This window comes from Dermacentor albipictus, chromosome 5, assembly GCF_038994185.2.
Source record: "Dermacentor albipictus isolate Rhodes 1998 colony chromosome 5, USDA_Dalb.pri_finalv2, whole genome shotgun sequence".
Classification (NCBI taxonomy): domain Eukaryota; kingdom Metazoa; phylum Arthropoda; class Arachnida; order Ixodida; family Ixodidae; genus Dermacentor; species Dermacentor albipictus.
Window position 1 is genome coordinate 92149254 of NC_091825.1, and position 21114 is coordinate 92170367.

Consider the following 21114-nt stretch of genomic DNA (forward strand, 5'->3'; position numbering starts at 1 on the left):
ACTGTCAGCAATGCGACTCCACCATTGTAGTCCTCGCTATAGCTTCGAAGCTCGGAAAGCACAGCGCGTTGCATAATGTCGGTTTCTGAAAGTTATCTTCGCCTTAGTACTGTAATGTTACGTGGTGAAGCATGCACGAAACTATTGCGGTGAAGCATAACAAGCGTGGGAAGGGGCAATTGTCATGGGATGCAGTATGTATTCCTAAATTATACACGCGTGCACCCACCATCTCTAGTCACAGTACGAGCACCGATATGTCTAATAAGTGTACTGAGTGCACGCACCTTGAGTGCACTCAGTACACGCACCTACGCAGTTCGATTACGCTATGGACGTAAATATGAGTGTAAGAACAGGAACAGGTGAGACGTCCGAAATATTTTCGTGTGTGCATTTTCAAAGCCTTGAACTCTGTGTATAAAAATGCATCAAATTTTTTATTCTTGGAAGTTTATTTCCTTTTTTATTGCTGTTATTCACAAATGAAGAGTACGTATACTTATACCAATGCAAAATATTTTTTCTCACTTTACGGTCACCCTAGAAAAATTACTGTAAATTTTTTTAGAAATAAGTCCCTAAGAACAATTGGAATCTGCAATAAAAAAAATCGACCCTGGGCGGTTGTATATGGCAAAAAAAATATACCCTCAAAGGGTTAAACGAGTCTTCTATCACATATTGTAAGTCGTTCAAGCTTGGGCCAAACCCAAAAGGAGAAAAAATTTGTTATTAAAGAAGTTGTTGAGGTGTAACTTTAATATTTCTATCACATCGCATAAACATTATCACTACCTCTGCCAATTTTCATCAATATCTATGAAGAAATAAGGAAGCTGATTTCAAAAGCTATGTCCCCCCATAATCTATTAAACTGAAGTTAATTAAAAGGATGCATTGAAAGAATACTTTATCAGTCCAAACTGATTGAATGGTTCCCTTTAGTGATCCTTTAAGAGGGATTGAGATATTTGAATGAAATTTGTGAGGTAGGTTCATAGCAGAAACATTTGAAAAACTACATTTTCATGGAGCTGTGCATGCTGGTTCTCCACACGTAGAAAATAATGAGGAAAAGGTCAAATGAAAGTGGACGAAAAGATAGTTTGTCACCAGTGGGAGATGAACCCACCAGCGACAAGCTATCTTTCCATGATATTGAAGCAGCGCACTTAACGGGACACTAAAGGGAAACAATAAATCAGTTTAGACTAATAAAGCATTGTTTGAAAACCCTGCAGGCAGTCATTTCAAAAAGATAGTTTGAATATTAGATGAGAAAATGAAGGTCCAAGTATCAGTATTTGAATTTCGCGCCGAAACCCCAGCGCCAGTACGTCAGCGTGACGTCAGGGTTTCCAAAGTATGTTTTCGCATTTCGGCCGCGTTGGCTGAATAAAGGTTCCCGAAACTTGCCATGTTTAATGCTTGGTTCCTTTAGAACACAATGTAGTCAATCTGTACCACTATATATAATTAGTAGGCCCTAGAAAATGCCATCAAAATCCAAGACGTCACAGCCCCCAGATGCGGGAACTCAAGTAGGCGTCGCCTCCCGTATGTCGTTCTTGCGCTTTTTCTGGCTTACCAAACGTCTGATCGTTGTAAGAGTGGTGTTTTTGGTGTTGTAGAGCGGTAATTTACTGACGCAGGAGAAATAATTTTTCACTTTAGTGTCCCTTTAAATCATACACATTCACGCACACATTTATTTATTTATTTATTTATTCAAAATACCCACAAAGGCCCTCATTACGAGGGTATTACATGGGGGGGGGGTCAATCACAAGCACTGGTTATAGTTTGCACATACTAAAAACAAGAGAGGTTAACAGAAGTAATAATACAGTGAAACGTAGGTAATATACAAGATAATTAGGTCACAATTATTACAGAGGAAACATTAGTACATATTAGGAGAACATAAGGCAACTGCACTAAAAAACACCAACAAATATCGAAAAACACTGTAAAAGTCCCAAAAAAGAATACTAATACGATTAGTTGACAAGTCGTGAGCGAATTAAATGTTGAAACTTAGTCAAGTCTGGTTCAGTGGCAATGACTGATGGTAAGGCGTTCCATTCAGTTATTGTGCGTGGTAAGAACGAAGATGCATAATGGGATGACTGGCAGTTAATGCGTTTGACTTTGTATGGATGGTCACGGCGTGGAAAAATAACTGTTGGTGACTGAAAGAAATCATTGTGAAGTGATGGATGGTGATAAAGCTTATGGAAAAGTGTTAGGCGAGAAATTTTACGGCGAAGTGCTAAGTTGTCCAAGTCAGCTTTATTCTTTAACGCGGTGACGCTGGTGTAACGTGAATAATTTGAAAATATAATTCGCGCAGCACGGTTCTGCAAGGCTTCGATGTTACTTATGATATACGTTTGTTCGGGATCCCAGATGGCAGACGCGTATTCTAGTTTAGGACGGATTAATGTTGTGTATGCTAGTTTTTTAACATGCATTGGGGCTTCTTTTAAGTTATGTTTAATAAGTCCGAGAGTACGATTTGAAGAGGCAAGGGTAAGGTTAATATGATTATTCCATGATAAGTTTGATTGAAGATTGATGCCAAGGTACTTGTAAGTAGTTGCGAGTTCCACAGGGTTGTTATCAAGGGAGTAGGTGGTTAGAATTCGTGGCCTATTGGTGAAAGACATGAGTTAAGTTTTGGAAATATTTAATGGCATTAACCAATTAGAACACCATGCACTTATTGCGTCCAGGTCAGTTTGTAGTAAGTGGCTATCGGTGTTACTTTTTACACATCGGTAAACTACACAATCGTCTGCAAATAGTCTGATTTTAGATGAAACGCAACTGGGTAAATCATTAATATAAATTAGAAAGAGTAAAGGACCAAGTACGCTGCCTTGTAGAACTCCAGATGTAACATCAGCATAACATGAGTTGGAATTGTTAACTGATGTAAACTGAATTCTAGATGAGAGAAAATCGGTGATCCATGCAATTATAGTAGGGTGAATGTTAAGCTGTGAAAGTTTAAGTACCAACCTATGGTGTGGAACACGGTCAAATGCCTTAGAAAAATCTAAAAATATTGCGTCAACTTGGAACCCGGCGTCTATTAGTGCGTGTATGTCGTTAATAAATCCGGCAAGTTGTGTGTCGCATGAGTAGCCCTTGCGAAAACCGTGCTGATGCTTAAAAATAATGTTATGGTCTTCAAGGAAGTTGATTACTTGACTGTGTATGATATGTTCGAGTAATTTACAAATAGTGCTGGTTAAGGAGATGGGACGATAATTAAGGGGAGAAGCACGATCACCTGATTTGAAAATGGGTATTATTTTAGCAATGCGCCAGTCATTAGGAATACCACCAATTGATAGTGACTGGGAAAATAGAGCTGTTAACAGAGGACAAATACTATGCGATGTATTCTTTAAAATTTTATTGTTGAAACCTAGATGGTCGGCACTAGATGACATTTTAAGATTGGTTAGTAGAGATAAAACACCAGCCTCACTGATGTCTACCTCATGCATTGTGATTCCCACTAATGTCTTTAAAGTTGGCAATGAGTTAATGTTTTCATGAGTGAAAATTGTTACAAACGTATCATTAAGAAGTTGAGCGCAATCTGAATCGGTGATGGGAACACCAAAAGAATCAGTAAGAATGATGTCAGTGCGAATTGCAGGGTTCACCACACGCCAAAAGTGACGAGTATTAGTTTTTAGCATGGATGGTAAATCATGAGAAAAAAAGTTTTTGCGAGTGGATTTTAGTAATGCCTTATAAGCCTTTTCACATGCTTTGTGTTTATCATGAGCACTCGCTAGACCAGTCAGCTTAGCCTGCTTGTAAAGTCTTTTCTTTTTGTTATTAAGCCGCCGAAGCTTGTTTGTAAACCATGGAGAACTGCTTTTGCAGGAAATGGATAACACAGGAATGTAGGTGTCAATGAGTGAACTGAGGGTGGCCTTAAAGAGGACCCAGTTCTGTTCAATGGAACGGGAATGAAAATCATGCAGAAATTGACCTGAAAATGTTGTTAATTCATTGTTAATTGCATCGAAATTGGCTTTACCGTAACACCTTATTTTCTTTTTGGTAATTATTCTTTTGCTCACGCAAAAGTTAATGCATCCAGTTATGATATCATGGTCAGCGATGCCTACTTCATGAGTTATGTCGGATAATATATCAGGATTATTAGTTAAAATTAAGTCTAGTATATTGGCAGAAGTTTCAGTGGATCGTGTTGGTTGACTAATAAGTTGGGTTAATGAAAAGTCAAGACAAGTGCCGAGAAAGGTATGTGCGGCCGCATCCGTGGCCGATACGGAGAGCGTCGACCAATCTATATTTGGAAAATTGAAATCGCCAAATATGATAATCACCGACCTCGGAAAATGCGCGCACACCTCGCTCAACACTCGATGATACTCATCGGAAAAGGCGCCAGACATGTCGGGTGGACGATAAAAAACGCCAATTATCGCACCAAATGCAGCACCCTTCAGGGAAATCCAAATACATTCAAGAAAAGAATCGATAATGATGGGTGCGGCGATGAATTCTTCCTTTATCGCGATGAGCACACCGCCCCCTCTACGCTGCTGCCTATCACATCGAAAAAACTTGAAAGTGGATTCACTCGTAAAGATGTTGTTATCGTGTATGGTGTTGTTAAGCCAGGTCTCGGTAAGTAACACTAAAGAAGCCTGGAATGAATCGATGAGCGATGAGAGTGCAATACCATTAGCGATAACACTTCTAGCGTTGGTGTATAAAAAGAGAAATTTGTTATCAGTGCTAGAGTACAATTTTACGGGTGATCCAGTAGATGAAACTGAGCTTAATGAAACAAAGGAGGAGGAACATCATTGATCCCTACGCCGAGAAACAAGAACAGCCTGGCCTTCATTGGTGTTCCACTCGTAAACTTCATTGTTTAAGTGCAGTTTGTTGAAAACCAGACGCACTCGATCTCCATCTTTCTTCATAGTTCTCGAGAACTGGAGAAGTTTCCGTCGCTTTTCGCGAACTGCTTCCGAGTAGTCTCGCGAGATGCTGAAGTTAGTGTTCTTCAACTTATGGCCGCGGCTCAGAACCAATCAGGGTGTCTACCGACCGGGAAAACTGGGAAAACCGGGAATTCTCAGGGAATTTGAATAGTCTGGAAATACTCAGGGAAAACTCAGGGAATTTGTGCTTCTATCAGGGAAAACTACCTGTAACTTTACTGAAAGGGAACGAAAGTCGTGTTAATGCTGGCTCCGCTAAAAGAGGAATCGCAAAGAATCGTCATTGACGCAGTGTCACTGGCACGATGTATTGCCAGAGTAGTTAACGACCGATTTTCCAGATGCCAGATTTTTCGAACGTGCCCGATAATTCGCATGACTTTGCGGCACCATCATGTATTCCATATAGTCAATGTATGTTGCCCTGACTGCAGATCTGAAATGGCATTAATCGAAGCCACCACCGCCGCCATTTTTATCATCTCGCCGCCTCGAACTGGCACTCTCGCACGCAGATCCGCTGGCAGACGTAGCCACTACCGCGGTAACGTTAAGCCTAGCTGCTTCTACGTTCGCTATTAAGCTTCTTGCCCTGCGGTGCCGTGTTTTTCATTGAAAGAATTCGCCGCTGTCTGCAATGGCACCGACTCCGCCTTTGTAATCCTCGCGATTGGCTTCGAAGCTCGCGGAGCACAGCGCGTTGCGTAATGCCAGTCACCGAAAGTTAGTTTCGCCTCAGTGCAGTAGTGCTAGGCAGTGAAGCATAACAAGGGTGGGAAGGGGCAATTGTCACGGGACACAGTATGCATTCCTTAATTATACACGCGTGCACCCCCGTCTCATGTCAAAGTGCGAGCACCGATATGCATAATAAGTGTGCTGACAGGCTTTAAGAGTTTTTTCGGACGTGCTTGTGGCAATTTTAGCCCTTAAGGGCAGTTAAAGACATGCATTAATTTTTTTTTTTTGGATAGCCATATTTTTCGGATGTTTTTGTGGCCCCTAGCGAGTCCGAAAATGGGACGTTGACTGTACAACTGACCAAGAGGATGCTTCAAATGATCCATGGGGTGAAAGGGTGGTGGCAGAAGGAGGATGAGAACCGAAAGGACCGACGAACTAAGGCAGGAAGCGTGCCGCCGCCTCTTTGAAGGAGCTTGAGCTCAAAAAACAGTGTTAGCTGATGCCGAGATGCAGGTGTCCCTCATCCAAACCAGAATAAACTCTTTAAAGCAGTGAAACCCAACACTGAAATGTTGTGTATGGGCTGAGAGTATGTCAGGACTGTTGAGGTTGACTTCCCAGCTGCAGAGAGAGAATCTTGATTGTGACAAAGTTCAGGCCTCATACCGATGAGCTTGCTATCAGTTGATAGAAATATCTCGTATTCAAAAATATTTGCTCATGTATGCATCTCCTTTTCATTCGTATTTGAAAATGTTTGTCTCAATTTGGAATAGGTTTTACCACTTCTTTCGCTGTGCATTTTACTAACACCGTCCTTCTGTTTTGTTTTTAAATAAAATAGATATTACTTCTTACTATTCAAATTGGATTGTTATTTTTTTGTTTCAGCATGCTTACTAGAGAGTGACAGCATTCGTGCAACATGGTGTCAGCCTGTCTTGACATATTAAAACAAAGTTCTGGCTCATTCAGGGAATTTTGCAAAGGTGCTCAGGGAAAACCTGGAAAAATCAGGGAATTTGGAAATGTCAACTTGGTAGACACCTTGCCAATTCAACTTCCTTCTCATTGAAAAATTTGGCTATGATAGGCCGCTTCTTCTCAGACGAAAAGCGGCCCACACGATGCGCTCTCGAAATCGACGTCACGGTAAGCCCAAGTTTTTCGGTACAGAAATTACTTACGAGTCGTTCTGACTCTTCCCAAGTTTCAGACCTCGCCAAATCTGTTAATCCATAAAAGAGATCGTTAGACCGCCTAGAGCGATTTTCGAGGTCGTCAAATTTTTCCTGTATGCCTACGAGACCGTTCTCACTGCTCGTGATGGACTGAGCACATGGGGCCGCTGCAACTTTCTGCTCTAGATCAAGGACACGCTTTGTCAATTTTTCTAAATCATTCTTTAACTCAACGTGCATATGAAGCACCTTGTTCACAGATTCTTGCAGCGCAGAATTACTAGCTTCAACACGCAAGATAGAGCCAGCCACAAGGTCTAGCTTTTCCTCTTGAGCCTTGGTCATGGGTCCAGGGTTTAACTCGACATCACCATCCAGAACAAGCAGGCACAACAGATACGATGCACAAGCGCGAACACTTTTCAAAACATGGGGTGGCCACGACACCGCTAAAAGACAGACATCATCGTCACGATAGGAATAAGCGTCATAGTAGCTAACCTGTATAAACATCAGCGGTGAGCGTAGGATCACAGTGCCAGTGCCGTGGCCCAGGGCGGCGTTGGAATGCGCGCACTTTTGTACTGCCCGCTCAGCTGACTCAGTCCCACGTTGCCAGACGGAAAAATCTGCGGCGTCCAGAAGTGGTGGAGCATCCAGCAGAGGTGAAGTGGCAAAAAACGGTATTGATAGACCGCAGTCCGTTGACGAAAGTGCGCCGAGCCAGGGGGAGCTTGTATCGCTGTGCCATTCACGGAAGGGTGTCATCGGGACCGGTTGCATCGAAGAAACAGACCATGGCCGGCCCAGGGAAATCGGCAACAGGACCTGTATAAACATCAGTGGTGAGCGTAGGATCGCAGTGCCAGTGCCGTGGCCATACACATAAAAGGGACATACACAAAGCGTTGTGTGCATCCTTTTGCATGTGTGCGTGAACGTGTCGGTTTTAGTGCACTGCTTCAATATTGCGACTCACCAACTAGCCCACCAGTATCTATCTTTTCAGCGCTTCCATTTTTCCCTTTCTTCAATATTTTCTACATCTTAATTTTCAAGCACAGTTAATTTCTCCTATGCTTTCCTTGGCTTCGCTGCCTGTTTGCTTTTACGGTTGCGACCTAAAAAATATTAAGCCCCTCTCTTCCTCTTTTCCTCGTTCATTCATAGCGAGCATCTCAAATCTGGCAGCCTTGATGCCTTTGTAAGGTGTAGCATACGAGGGTTTATTAGCCGTGTGCCCGGTCTTCTAGTTTCATGCGTTATGTGATGTTATTTCGAAAAAAAAAAAAGGGGGATGTTCCACATTCACCCACCATGGCTCTGAGGGTCACTGGCTTGCACTCTCAGGGTTTGCTCTAGTGCACATAAATATCCAAGATAGCAGACAGATTGATGGCCGTTGCCGTAGCACCACCGGTAGTGCAATGCACACGTAATGCAGAGGTTGTGGGTTCGTCTCCCACTGGAAACAAGTAATCTTTTAGTCCACAGTTTCTCTTCGTCATTGTTTTCTACATATTCAATTTCAACCACTGCTAATTACCCCCTTTGCTTTCTTTGGCTTCATTGCCTGTTGGCTTCTATGGTTGATTTAACAAATCAGTTTCCCGTCTCCTTATTCAAAATATCACAAATAAAACAAAATGCTTTGAAAGCTATGGTGCCTTTCAAACATGTTGATAATAGGTATCGGCACAAAGTTTAAAAAGTGAAGGTCAATGTTCACTTTCTCCAGTGATGATGAACCTTATAAAAAAATAATTAAAATAGCTTTAAAAAAAAGAATTCACCAATCTGAACTGATTGAGTGTTGTTATTCGTAGTGCATCAATACAATGGAACAAATGCGAAATTTTCATGCCAGAGGGCACATCGCGTGATTATACATCAATGATTGCTCTTGGCAACGTCTCATCCATGACGCCCATGGACGGAAAATGCCTAGCTATTTCTCGCATCTGTATTCTGGTGGTATAACACTGCAGATGTAGCCTTGAATGTCTTATAAATCGGGCAACAACTGCTGCCCTTTTCTTCCAACAAGACCGTTTTTGAGGAAAGAAATACTGGTCGTGTATTTTAGAATAACAACAGCCATTGCTGTGAACTTTCCTTTCTTCACAACCTCCCTCTTGATGCTGTTCTCAATGCAGTCTCTCACTAGCATTCATGAAGAGTGTGAGGGAGAGAGTAGTAATATTTCTTTTTTTAGCTCTGTCATTTTCTTGCCTTATTCATTGTGTGGATGATTCCTGCAGCAGGACAGGCTGATAAACTATTGCCTGCGGAACAATCATCCTTGGAGTCTTCCATTGTATTCATCTGCTAGTAGTGTTCTTTTTTTTCAGGTGTGTCACAATGCACTGAAAGCACAACAGGCCAACAGAAATGTGGAAATTTGTTTGAATTAACCAAAATTTCAGAACATCTGAAATGGAATTATACTGCAAGCTCCTGCATCATACGTGAGTGCTACTGGCTCTAACAGGAAGGCATGTTACATACTTGCAGGTCAGGAAGACCAAGAGGACAACGACATAGAGGATGCCGAGTCCACCTCAGGCGTGTCCACCATCAATTCCAGCAAGTCCCGCAGTTTGGCTGCACAAAAGCAGCTGGCCCTTGGCCTCCCTTCAGAGGAGACCCAACGGTCAGTCAGGCCTGCCCTCTTGTGACGTTGCATGCAAACTCTGGCATTACATGCACGTGTAAAATTTAGAACTCTACAGAGACTGCTCTTCTTGCTGTTGCTTCGTCCATTGATAGCGACTTGTACTTAAAACGACACAACAACAAAGTGGCAAATGACAAAAAAAGGTAGATGGATACAAATTCTTACTTCTAGCTGCAGAGTAATTTTCAATCCCACAGGTACTAATAGAATGACATGCTGCAATTAAAGCGAACTAATATGCATACTTTTGTTTCCGCAGTCTCGAGTTCACGTCACATCAGTGTAATTTTGGCTCTTACACTTAGGTCATAGTTCCTACAGCCTTTACACTTTACAGCCATTGTACTTCCGAGTAATTGCACGGTGTTTTACTTAAAAATTTCCCTGTCAAAGCCGGCATGTCCTATTATTATTATTATTATTATTATTATTATTATTATTATTATTATTATTATTATTATTATTATTATTATACGTGTTCTTTCTTTACCTCCCCATGCAGGGTCATAGATGCCATCCAGATGAGTGAGCAGCTGTACCAGGACTTGCTGAGGAAACTTCTAGACAGCCGCTCACAACAGCGAAGCTTTGTGGAGGGTTGGTAGGTACTGCCACCACCAGCCTTTATTGTTATCTGTCCTTGTACAAAATTGTTGCGTGTATAGGAATTAAAAAAAAAAGGACGCACATATCAAAGACGGCAGCCACATACACTCATTATAGGGTTTGTAGTAAGGGTGTTCGGATTCTCAAATATCACCGAATTGAATAGTGAATGTTCAATTCGTGAATTTAATGTCAACCGTTTGATTTTTCCACTATTCGATATATTTTGGTAGAGACCTGCAATGTGCCGCTGCCACGTGTGTCGCAAAGCCTGTACCAGCATCGTGCTCGATGCCGCTCAAGCAAGCGCATCACCAACTTGTTTTCAGCGCAAAAGAAGTGCCGAGCACGTTGTGCACGAGCCACCCCTGCTGACGCAGTCGTGAACTTTGTGAGTGCTCCCGCCCTACTGCATGTTCTCCCAGATGTCAGATCAATACGGGGTTTGAACGCACAGCGGCCGAATGCCACGATTCGCAGAACACATTTGGCGGGGCCGCCTCTCTCAGTACAAAGTTTGTCCAGATAGACAGGACTAATCGAAATGATAATGTGACACGACCAGAGAGAATGGCACTGAAAATGACGTATACTTCAGAAATTGCAATACTAGCAGGTGTGAAGATCGGGCCCATCAGGATCGAAAGGCATGTGGATTGTGTTGGATACGCAGAGAATAACTTGAATCTGACCCATATGCGTGGTCTCGCAGTGAGCCAACTGTACAAGCATATTAACAGGAAGCATTCCGCAGCGGCTTGTGGCCTGTTACGACATCGGCCAGTGGCAAATTTTTCTGATGGCCGTGCTGCCTAAGCCATGAGGCCCGATTGGGGCATGGTGCTGCTTCGTTGGGCATCTACAAATAAAGTTCAGGTTTTGTGCCGATTTGACACAGTTCATGCAGAATCGATTTGCAAATTTCCCGGGACCCTTTGACATCTTTGACACCTGGCAAATGATGCTGAACCTGACAATGAAAAGCTGCCTGCTCTGCCACTGACTCTGACCCACACAGCACCAATGATAGCTACGCATGGAGTGTTGATCAAGTCGCATGATGCACAGCCTGTACTCTCGTCTGTCACACAGATTGGGCTTACAATAACCCACCTGCCATAGAAATGGAAAAGCCCTTCTGTATTTTGTAGGAAAACTGGAAATCAAAACTTTCTATGCAAAAAACGATTGCCATAAAACACAGGTCTAATATTAAACTAAGAATGTGATTGGTATTCAGTACAACATAACATCACTACTACTTTAGCTTCCGAGGGAAAGAAGCTGCTTCATTCTAGTTTACTAGCATTCTATAGGCAAAAAAAATGTTTTAGAGACTTTAAGCTACAACCAAGCTGTAATGAGTGCTCGTACACTAATTTGGAGTTCCCTTTCATATAGTAGACCATACTGGATATCTGTGCTTCTGTGTACATAAGATATTGATAGCTTGCTACATTCTTGTTATGCAATACTAGAGACTCCTGAGCACATGAACCACTATGCTTGCTTGCCAAAATTTGCAAGCATTGAACTTTGTGATAGATTTTCTGATATTCATTATCTGATTCAATGTTTGGATTTTTTTCTTGATTGCATTCTATATTCGATTTGAAATCTACTATTTGGTATTCACACACCGCAGATCTTCACCTATTTGTATTGCAGTGCATAGGGCAGAGTTACTTTTCAGGCGTCCTGCACACTTCTAGTAAGCGATAACCCAAATGTGCTGCCATTCCCTGCTGCAGGCAGTGAAACCAGACACCTATCCAACTAACTAAAAAAATACAAATTAGCTTTTTAATTAATTACATTAATGCATGCATTGAAATTTACTAATTGTAGTCTGTGAGTTTGCAAGGCACTTGAAACAAACTTTGATAATGGCATGGGCTTCGAGATGTGCGCCATCAAACTGCCGACAAGAATGCACAGTTGTTCCACCAATTTTTTTTTTGACCAAATGCTTTTCAATGCATTGAAGCACAAAAGTAACTGGAATACCCATGTATTGTGCACAATCTGTTAAAGAATATCTCAAAATTTATGTCATCCTGAAAATTCATTCTAAGTGGATACACCTTGCAAACTCACCAGCTAGAAGTCTTAAATTGCAATATGTGCTGTAAAGTAACTGATTATAAATGTAATTAGTGAATTTTTGGTAATTAGTTGAATATGTGTTTCGGTTTTTCCTGCAAATAATGTACACCTCTTCAAATAATCCAGCTCGCTTAAGGACTGGAATTGTGCTGTCTGTCGCAGGCGATTTTTAAAAATTCTGTAAAGCTTGAAAATTATCAGTCTGTATAATGCAGTGTCTGTTCACATAACCAAGTCAACAAATCTTCAATAAACATTTAGCATGTTGAGTAATCAAACAAATTTTAGTAAATTTCATCAAACATCAGTGTTTTTTCTTTTTGGCTCCTACTGTAGTATGTTGTCATATTCTAAGGTTCCCAGTTCTGCATGTATTAAGATCTTTCAACCAGCTGCACATCAAGACTTCACGATAACCTTGTATTGGGAATGTACATGGCAGTATTTTTAATGTATGTGGCATATAATGTTTAGCACCATGCATGACATCATAAACAACAGCGTCCCACTGCCAATATGCTTGTTTATTAGACCAACCTCTAGCACTAGAAATGCAAACTTGAACTTTAACCTCCCTGCCACTCTTGACCTCTACGGTCAACGTTTGTTGTAGTTTTGGGGTGCAAGAATATGGAGTACACTTCCACTTGACACTAAAGTGGCTGGGAACTTCACAGTTTCAGTGAAGTGGTTCTTGTTCCCAAAAATATAATTCCACACATCTTACATTTTCCGTTTTTCCTTATTTCTGTTGACTTTCAATCTTTATCATGCCTGTTAAAATGAGTTGCCAATGTGTGTGATTATGGGCCTCTACTAGCTTAGGCTATTGGCCCAACAGTTTTTGTGATACACTGTTTTTCATGAAACCAAATCAATTTGCACCTACAAAATGCTGTCACGATATCTGTAGTGCACCACGGGCTTTTTCTGCTGTGCTTGTGTCGAAAGTTTTGTGTCCAGTTTTATGCGAAGCATATTACGAGGGCTCAACCCAGCTCCTCAGGCGCGGCGGTGACCATGAAATCACGTGACACCGTGACGTCACGACAGAGGAGAAGTGGCTTTGGCTCAACTCTTGCAAGACGGGCTGGGTGGGAATCGAACCAGGGTCTCCGGAGTGTGGGACGGAGACGCTACCACTGAGCCACGAGTACAACGCTTCAAAGCGGTACAAAAGCGCCTCTAGTGAATGCGGTGTTGCCTTAGAAACGCGCTGTTTCTAAGGCGTGCGTCTCTTGCTCAGGCGCACATTTCGTTGCCGCGCCGAACGCTGCTTTGCTCGACGCTCACCGCGTCCAATGCGGGGCGCGTAGTCGCTGCCCTGTAGCCCATTGTCTTACACCCCTTGGCGGGTCGACGGGAACGCTGTCGCGTTCCACTCTTGAAGGCGAAGAAGTAATGCATGAGTTGTTTCTTCGTCTAGCCGAACCAAATATAGCCAAGCAACAGCAGTTCACCAGGCTAAACAGTGGTTCAACAACTAAAATAAAGGCTAGTATGCTTCGCATCCTGGGCTTAACCTTACCTAAGCCACAGCCATTTTTTTTTTCTTTGCTTTTTTCTCGTTCTACTAGTTTTACTAGCATTGTTTTACTAGTTTTACGAGTATTGTTTTACATAGTTGCAGCGGTCACTTCCATCTCATTGTTGTTCTTACCCTTTACCCATCCCTTTCTCGTCCAGTCTAAGCCAGAACAGGCTCCTCCATCCGGGTAGTAGAGAGTCGAGCGTGACAATATCAGGTCCATCATCATCTGTTCCTTCCGGTAAGATTTGCATCTGGCTTTTGCAAATCTTGCGCTGATTTGATGGGTACTGAAAACTTCAGCAATTGTATCGGCTATTTCTGTACAGTCGAACCTCATCAGTATGAAGTCACATCCAACACAAAAATACCTTCATTATATGGGATATCTGTTATATACGTACATGCCAATACATGCCGAACAAAGAAAATTCCTGATCAGTTCTGTACAATAAAAAAGCAAGCACAATGCTTCTGACGGGCTACCAAAGGGTCAACTGGCAATTTTCATGGCCTTCCGGTATATATATAGTGCGGTACAGATATATAGTGCCAAGTAACAAACAGTTAACCCCTTAACTGCCATCAGAAATTTTGAAGACTGACAAGAAGTGCCAATTCTTTTAGCCCTGCAATTTTGCTGCCCCCCCTCCTTTTTAATTTTTATTTATGATATCCAGAATGCCTGTAGCAAGGCCTTTGCTGCCCTTGTTGAAAAAGTTTGCAAAAGGCATTGTGTACTTATTTATTTGTAAAAATTGTGATATAGTAGTGCAAACCTTTATTTGCACATATACGAAAAGGGAAACACGAGTTGCTGAGAGGCAGCTTCATTGCATAGGATACAAACAATCCAGCGAATTCAAACTTAAGAGATGCAGGAGGCAGATTGTTTTGGTCAAAACGATCCCAGTTTTGGGTGCTGGCCACAGGGTCGGACCTGTCATCTGTGCTACTAGTGCTTGATGTTTCTTCAAAGTCAAAATCTCCCTCACCTTGATTGTCCAGCAACTGATTGTCATCACTGGAGTGATCATCACCAATGAAAGAACTTGCAGTGGGCTTCGCGGCCATGCAGACAATGTCACGTCCATTTCAAAATCCCAGTGATTGCGGACACAAATTCAGAAAGACTGTTGTTGACTGCATAGCAAAAAATAACCTAATCACTTTCAAAAACACCCTTTTTAGCATATTTTTTCAGTGGCAGAATGTCATTTTGATTTTGATTAACTGGACAGTTTGAAAAATTTTCAGAAAGTTCATGACAAGTTAGCTCATCATTGGGCATGTTGGCTTGCCGGCTGCAGGCCAGCCAAGCAATGCTGCTGACCAAAACGCACATACGCATCCAGAATGCGCCATTTCAAGTTGCTCTTGCTAAGTATTTGACATTTTGCTGCCGGAGTACATAGTGGGAGCTGACAGGCAAACAAATATTCAGCATTACTGTATTCACTGTGTTGCTGTGTCTCGCATTGTCTCGGATCTTGCGTTTTTGGTTGTTACAGCAGTATGATAATAAAGCATTGCCAACGAAATTTTAGATTTATTTCGTTATGTGTAACTATTTGTTATTTATAGATCAGCCCAGGTTAGCTGGGCTACCCTGTATAGCTGCTTTTGTCAAATACAAGCTTAGTGCACTGTGAAGTCAGTGTCTACATTCAACTGAAGATTTACAGTTGTAAATGTTATTCTCCCACAACCTTAGCCTCAGCTGGTGTCCATAGGCCTGATGTTCATCGTGATGAAGATCTCATGCACTGGCTACAAGACCTTGGCATGGACACGGAGTGCATGGAAAGGGTAAGCATCGACCTATATTCGGTGCACAGTTTGCATCATCTAGTCATATTCAGCTGCGAATACGAATACAGCATGTGTAGTAACATGTGCAGTTTGAAATTAAATTGAACTGTCAGTAGATCAATGTCAAAAGTTTTCTGACAGTCCAATACCTTTCCCACCTCACGTTAACTGCCTGTGTGACATGTTAAATAACAGCAAGTGTTTTGCTTAAAATGTATCGGCTTCAATGGAACTAAAATGCTGTACAAATGTGTACAGGATGAAATTGTGCACAAATTCTAAAGAAAACTGTGCACAATGCAATTGAGCACTCATGACAAGAGCTGTCCATTTGCCAGCAGTTGCTTAATACAATTAAAAGCATTAATTTTTTCTGTAAAGTTGAGACATCTGCATTTATACCAGCTTGTAAGTTCTTCATATCTTGTTTTTGAGATTGTCTGTCAAAGGTATTAATAAACATAATGCAAACTGCGCGAAACGGCCCCATCATTGTTCATGTTCGTTATATTGCCATGGGGCAGGACGTAGGCAGAGCACATTTACAGAGAAGCTTCAGTCTGGTACACTCTTAAAGGGCACATCTAATTCATAATAGCTGCAACATTTATTTAACTGTGTCGTGAAAGAATGGCTGATATGATGCAGTTAGGCAGACAGGCGTCTGTGTATAAATAATTATCTACAGCTCTTTATCTCAAATGCATTCACTGACCCCTAAGCTCAGCCAGCTCAGCCAATACGGATACTGCCAGTAAAGGGATTGCTATTGGGGTCACCAAGGTGGTCAGGTGCGTGCATGCTGACTGTTAAAGTTCAAATTATCTGGTGAAGGCCAATTTTAGGACCAACGTAATGAAAGTAAGACTCATATAAACGCATTGGTTCCGTTTATCAAGGGTTCCATTTACTGAGAGACAAAGCTGAATACAATTGTATGAATACAAAACCAACCTACCATGAGGATGGTGTTCCGTGTAAGGGGCAATTCCATTTAAGCAATTTCTGTTTATCGAGATTCCATTGTATTACGATACTCATTGCAATAAAGCATGGCCAACCGTATTTTCAATTTACTTCATTAGATGCATGCTTATTATATCGAGATTCTACTGTAATATAAAAATGTCAGTTCCACTTAATGTCCCGCCTAATGTCTTTTTCGTGAATGCCTGCTTTGTTTTCTGTTACAGTTTGCCAGAGAACAGTTCACAAAGGAAGACGTCCTGCATTTGATGACAAGAGATGATCTGCGGAGGCTTGGGCTCCGGTATGGTTTTTCTCTGCATCATCATTAGAGCTTTCTGTTTGGAGTTGGGGAAATTATGCAATATGAAGCACTGGTGTTGGCTGGTGAACTAATTTGAACAGGTGAAATAAATGCCTACAGGAAACAAAATATGGAGATCCACAGTCAGCTTGCATCAGTTAATTCTTTTTGTAGCTACACGTCTTCACTAAAGGAATTGTAAACTTAGTTATCTGAAAAATGATGGGAAGTGGTAAGAAAACGAGATAATAAAATGCACAACTATTCTTTCACTTGCACTCATGTAAAGATATTTTGATCTGCACCGTGCAGAAGCTCATATGAGGTCCAGGGTGTCTACCAACCGAGAAAACCGGGAATTCTCAGGGATTTTGAGTATTCTGGAAAAACTCAGGGCAAACTCAGGAAACTTGTGCCCAAAATTAGCTGTAATTTTATTGAAAGGGTCGAAAGTCATGGTATTGCTGGCTTGAGTAACAGACAGGAATCATAATGAATTGTCTTTGATGCCCTGTCGTAGGCTGGAGGAGTTGCCAATGTATGGTCAACGATCGACTTGTAGCACCTGTTTGCACCTAGTTGCATGCATTGCACCTGTTTGCATGCATTGTTGTGGGTGGCGGATGAAGTTGGGGGGAGGGGGGCAGAGAGGGGGGGTCATCATGCGAATTTGCCATGACCTTGCAAATTGTGTAACTTTTCACAAGTGGCAAATCACGCCGAACCTGACAATGGAACAGAGCGGACGGCACCTACTCTTTGCTGTTGGCGCCGGCAATGCGAGTCACATGATGTGTGGTCCTTTCATCTGTCGTGCACATTGGCCTTATAGTAGCCCACCAGCCGTACAGTTGGGATCGCCATTCTGCATTTTAGAGAGAAACGGGAAAGCAAAACTTTCCAAAACTTCCACTAAATGAAAGGTTTTAATAAAATACATGTCCACTATTATACTGAGAATCTCATTGGTAATCAGTACAACGAAGCATCATTAATTCATTAGCTTCAGAGGAAAAAAAGCACTTGATTCTATTCAGCACAAACCCTATTGATACCAAGATATTTTCCCGACCTTCATATATTATAACTGAGTTGTGATCAGTGCTGGCATACTAATTTGGTTTTCAGTTAAATAAGAGTTGACCGTACTGTACATATTAATTTTTATGTACCTAAGTTACCAATAGCTTGCTACATTCTTGTTATGAAATGCTAGGAGACTAACACTAACGATGTGCAGTGCCATATTAGTTTGTAAGCATTAAATTGTGAAGAAAATTTCTAGATTTTTGATATTCAGTTCGATATTTGGCTTTTCTTTTCTTGATTCGATTTAATATTCGATTTGAAATCTACTATTTGGGATTTGCACGCCTCTACATTTAAATGAACCCTTCTTTTCTCGTGTTTAAGCTGATTTTCCAGCAAGGCAGTTTGTCAAGCTACTTGTGGTATCAGTTTTTCCGTTTGCACATATGAGTACAGTTCTACAAGATGGGAAACGTAGGCATGGCTCTCATACGTGAAACCACAAGTACTGGCATATGCTGCTTGCCTTTTGTCTTCGTTTGAATAACAACTTGTGCTGCCATTAATTGTGCAAACATGCATTGCAGAGATGCATACCTGCTGGTTAGGAAAAGTATTTACGTTTATAATAAATGCATTCCTGCCAGTATATTAACCTATGGGTGCTGAAATATGAAGGATAACAAAAGAAACTTTAGATTGAATGAAAATTGATATGTATAACATTAAGTGACAAGAAGATATCTACATAGATTAGACATCAAATACAGGTAGCCTATATTCTAGTTGAGAATAAGAGGGAAAGATAGAGTTGGCGCTGTCATGTAATGCACAGAGCAGGTGTTATGTGATCTGAGAGCAACAGGGTGAGTGTCAAGGGGAGGAAAACACAGTAAAGGCAAAGCAGATAAGCTGGTTTGCTGAAATGAGGAAATCTGCAGGTGTACGGTGGAGCCACCTGATGCAAAGTAAGGATAATTGGAGGTAGCTGCAAGAGGCCCTTGCTCTATAGTTTACTTAATAATGGTTGATTTGATTACAGTTGACCCCAGTTAATTTGACCCAGGCAAGACCGACAAAATCCATTGAATTATCCAGCAGGTAATATTGCGGAAAAAACACTTAAACACACTGCTGATTCATTTGGCAGTATTTTTACCGATTCTAACACCCCTGAATCACATGCGAGCCCACTTTCAGTGAATTCAAAAAAAGAAACTAACGTAGAAATGACAATAAAGCACCTAAACTAAGTAGAAACCTGACGCGCACCCCAGTTCTTAGCAAGAAAAGCGGGCAAGAATCTAATAAGTGTTGCACAACGGTGGCAAGTTTCCTAAAGTCGGCTTCGCTGCATCATTTCTAAAATCAGTTTCGCCGCAATACATTTGTGTTATACGGTATGCACACAAATGCCGTGAAGGTGGTTTCTTGGTATTGTGTCCAATTGCATTGCGCAGGCAATTCTTTTTCACATGGAGCTTTAAAAAAAAGTGCGTGTTAGAACCTGATAAATACCATAATCCGACATTTCATAAGAAGCAGACAAACACTAAAACCAAGGACAACCTAGGGGAAATTACTTGTGCTTAAGAAATGAAATAAAGAAACGATAAATTTTTGGAAATTAAAGTGGCTGAAAAAACAGCTTGCTGCAACCTGCAGCAGGTTGTTTGTTCATCCACTTTCATTTCCATTAATTTATCACTTCTTTATTTAATTTATTAAGCACAGGTAATTTCCCCTATGTTGTCCTTGGTGTTAGTGTTTGTTGGCTTCTTATGATATGACTAATAAAAATCGCACCCCTCCCCTTTCTGCTCGTTTATAATCCGACATTGTGAGCTACGGTTATTGCTTGAAAATCTTCCTAGGGCTGGCTGAAAACAGGTGTTTTCGACGTATGTTCAATGCATTCACTGGCCCTTAACCCTTTGAGGGTCAATTTTTTTCGCCATATGCGACTGCCCAGGGTCGATTTTTTTTATTGCAGATTCCGATTCTTCTTAGGGACTTATTTCGAAAAAAATTTACTGTAATTTTTCTAGAATGACCATAAAGTGAGAAAAAAATCTTTTGCATTGGTATATATGCACTCTTCGTTCATGAATAATAACAATAAAAAAGGAAATAAACTTATCAGAATTAAAAATTTTATGCATTTTTATGCGCATATTTCAAGGCTTTGAAAACCCGCACACGAGAATATTTCGCAAGCCTCAAATGTTCCTGCTCTTACACTAATATACGTACGTCCATAGTGTAATCGAACTGCGTAGGTGTGCGCACTCAAGAAAACTGTTTGGTTGTGTGCCCATCAAAAAAAGCAACACATGTGACAAACTTCCGCTAATCTTCATCTTATCGCCAACCAGCTATGGCAATTAGTTTTCACCATTCTTAAAAAAAAGAAAGGAAATGGAAACGCATGCATGGTGGCATCCTTCCTAAGATCACCCTTGTGAGCACTAAACGAGCGAGAAAGAGGAGGTCGCCCTTTGGGCGATTAGGAATAAATAGCCATCAGTTTCGCAAGTGCAAAAAGCCGAAACCGGCCATGAAACAAAATCCAAACAGCCGCCCTCCCGCGTGCGTGCCAATGCGCGAGTGGTAGTATATAGACGCACGGGAGCAAACTAGCACTAAAACAAACCATGCAACGAAAACCGAGAGAGATAGGCGTGCGAAAAAAATTCCCTGTATCCCCACATAGTGGCAGCACATGACAGAAAAGAAAAAGCTAGGAAATTGGCATGCTTTTTGAACGTACAGATGGCGCCGTAAATATACAGCATCAACCATTTTCGGACTTCTTTGCGGCGCCGTATATTTACGTCATCGACCGTCAAAGGGTTAAGCTCCACCGAGACTGATGCTGCCATTAAAGGAGTCACTATTGGGGTCACCATTGGAGTGAGGCATGTTTTTGCTAACTGGCCAAGTTCTAATTATTCAGTGAAGGCGAATTTTAGGATCGGAATAATGAAAGTTCGGGGCCATAGAAATCCATGGGTGCCAGCCAGGACCTCCAGCTGGAAATAATAAAAAAATTGTATTAACTGGAATCAAATTAATAGAAGTATGCTTTAATATTATGGTGATTCTTTCAAGTGTGCACTTATTATTTGAATACCTTTAGCAAATTTGCTTAAGTCTGCTCACTGACAGGATGCTAGTTGTATAGTGGTTTTGGGCACAAAAGTAAATCCCAATTT

The 21114-nt window shown here is 41.4% G+C and overlaps 1 protein-coding gene across 11 annotated transcripts in view; it reads left to right on the plus strand.

The window, feature by feature from the left end:
* Ask1 (apoptotic signal-regulating kinase 1) overlaps positions 1–21114 on the plus strand; it is a 113466-nt gene that overhangs the window by 81890 nt on the left and 10462 nt on the right. For all 11 annotated transcript variants that reach the window (XM_070538579.1, XM_070538581.1, XM_070538580.1 and 8 more), the window contains 5 exons: positions 9386–9524; positions 10051–10149; positions 13947–14029; positions 15503–15597; positions 16794–16870. In XM_070538579.1, the coding sequence (XP_070394680.1) occupies positions 9386–9524; positions 10051–10149; positions 13947–14029; positions 15503–15597; positions 16794–16870 (493 nt within the window). The remainder of the gene's footprint in view (positions 1–9385; positions 9525–10050; positions 10150–13946; positions 14030–15502; positions 15598–16793; positions 16871–21114) is intronic.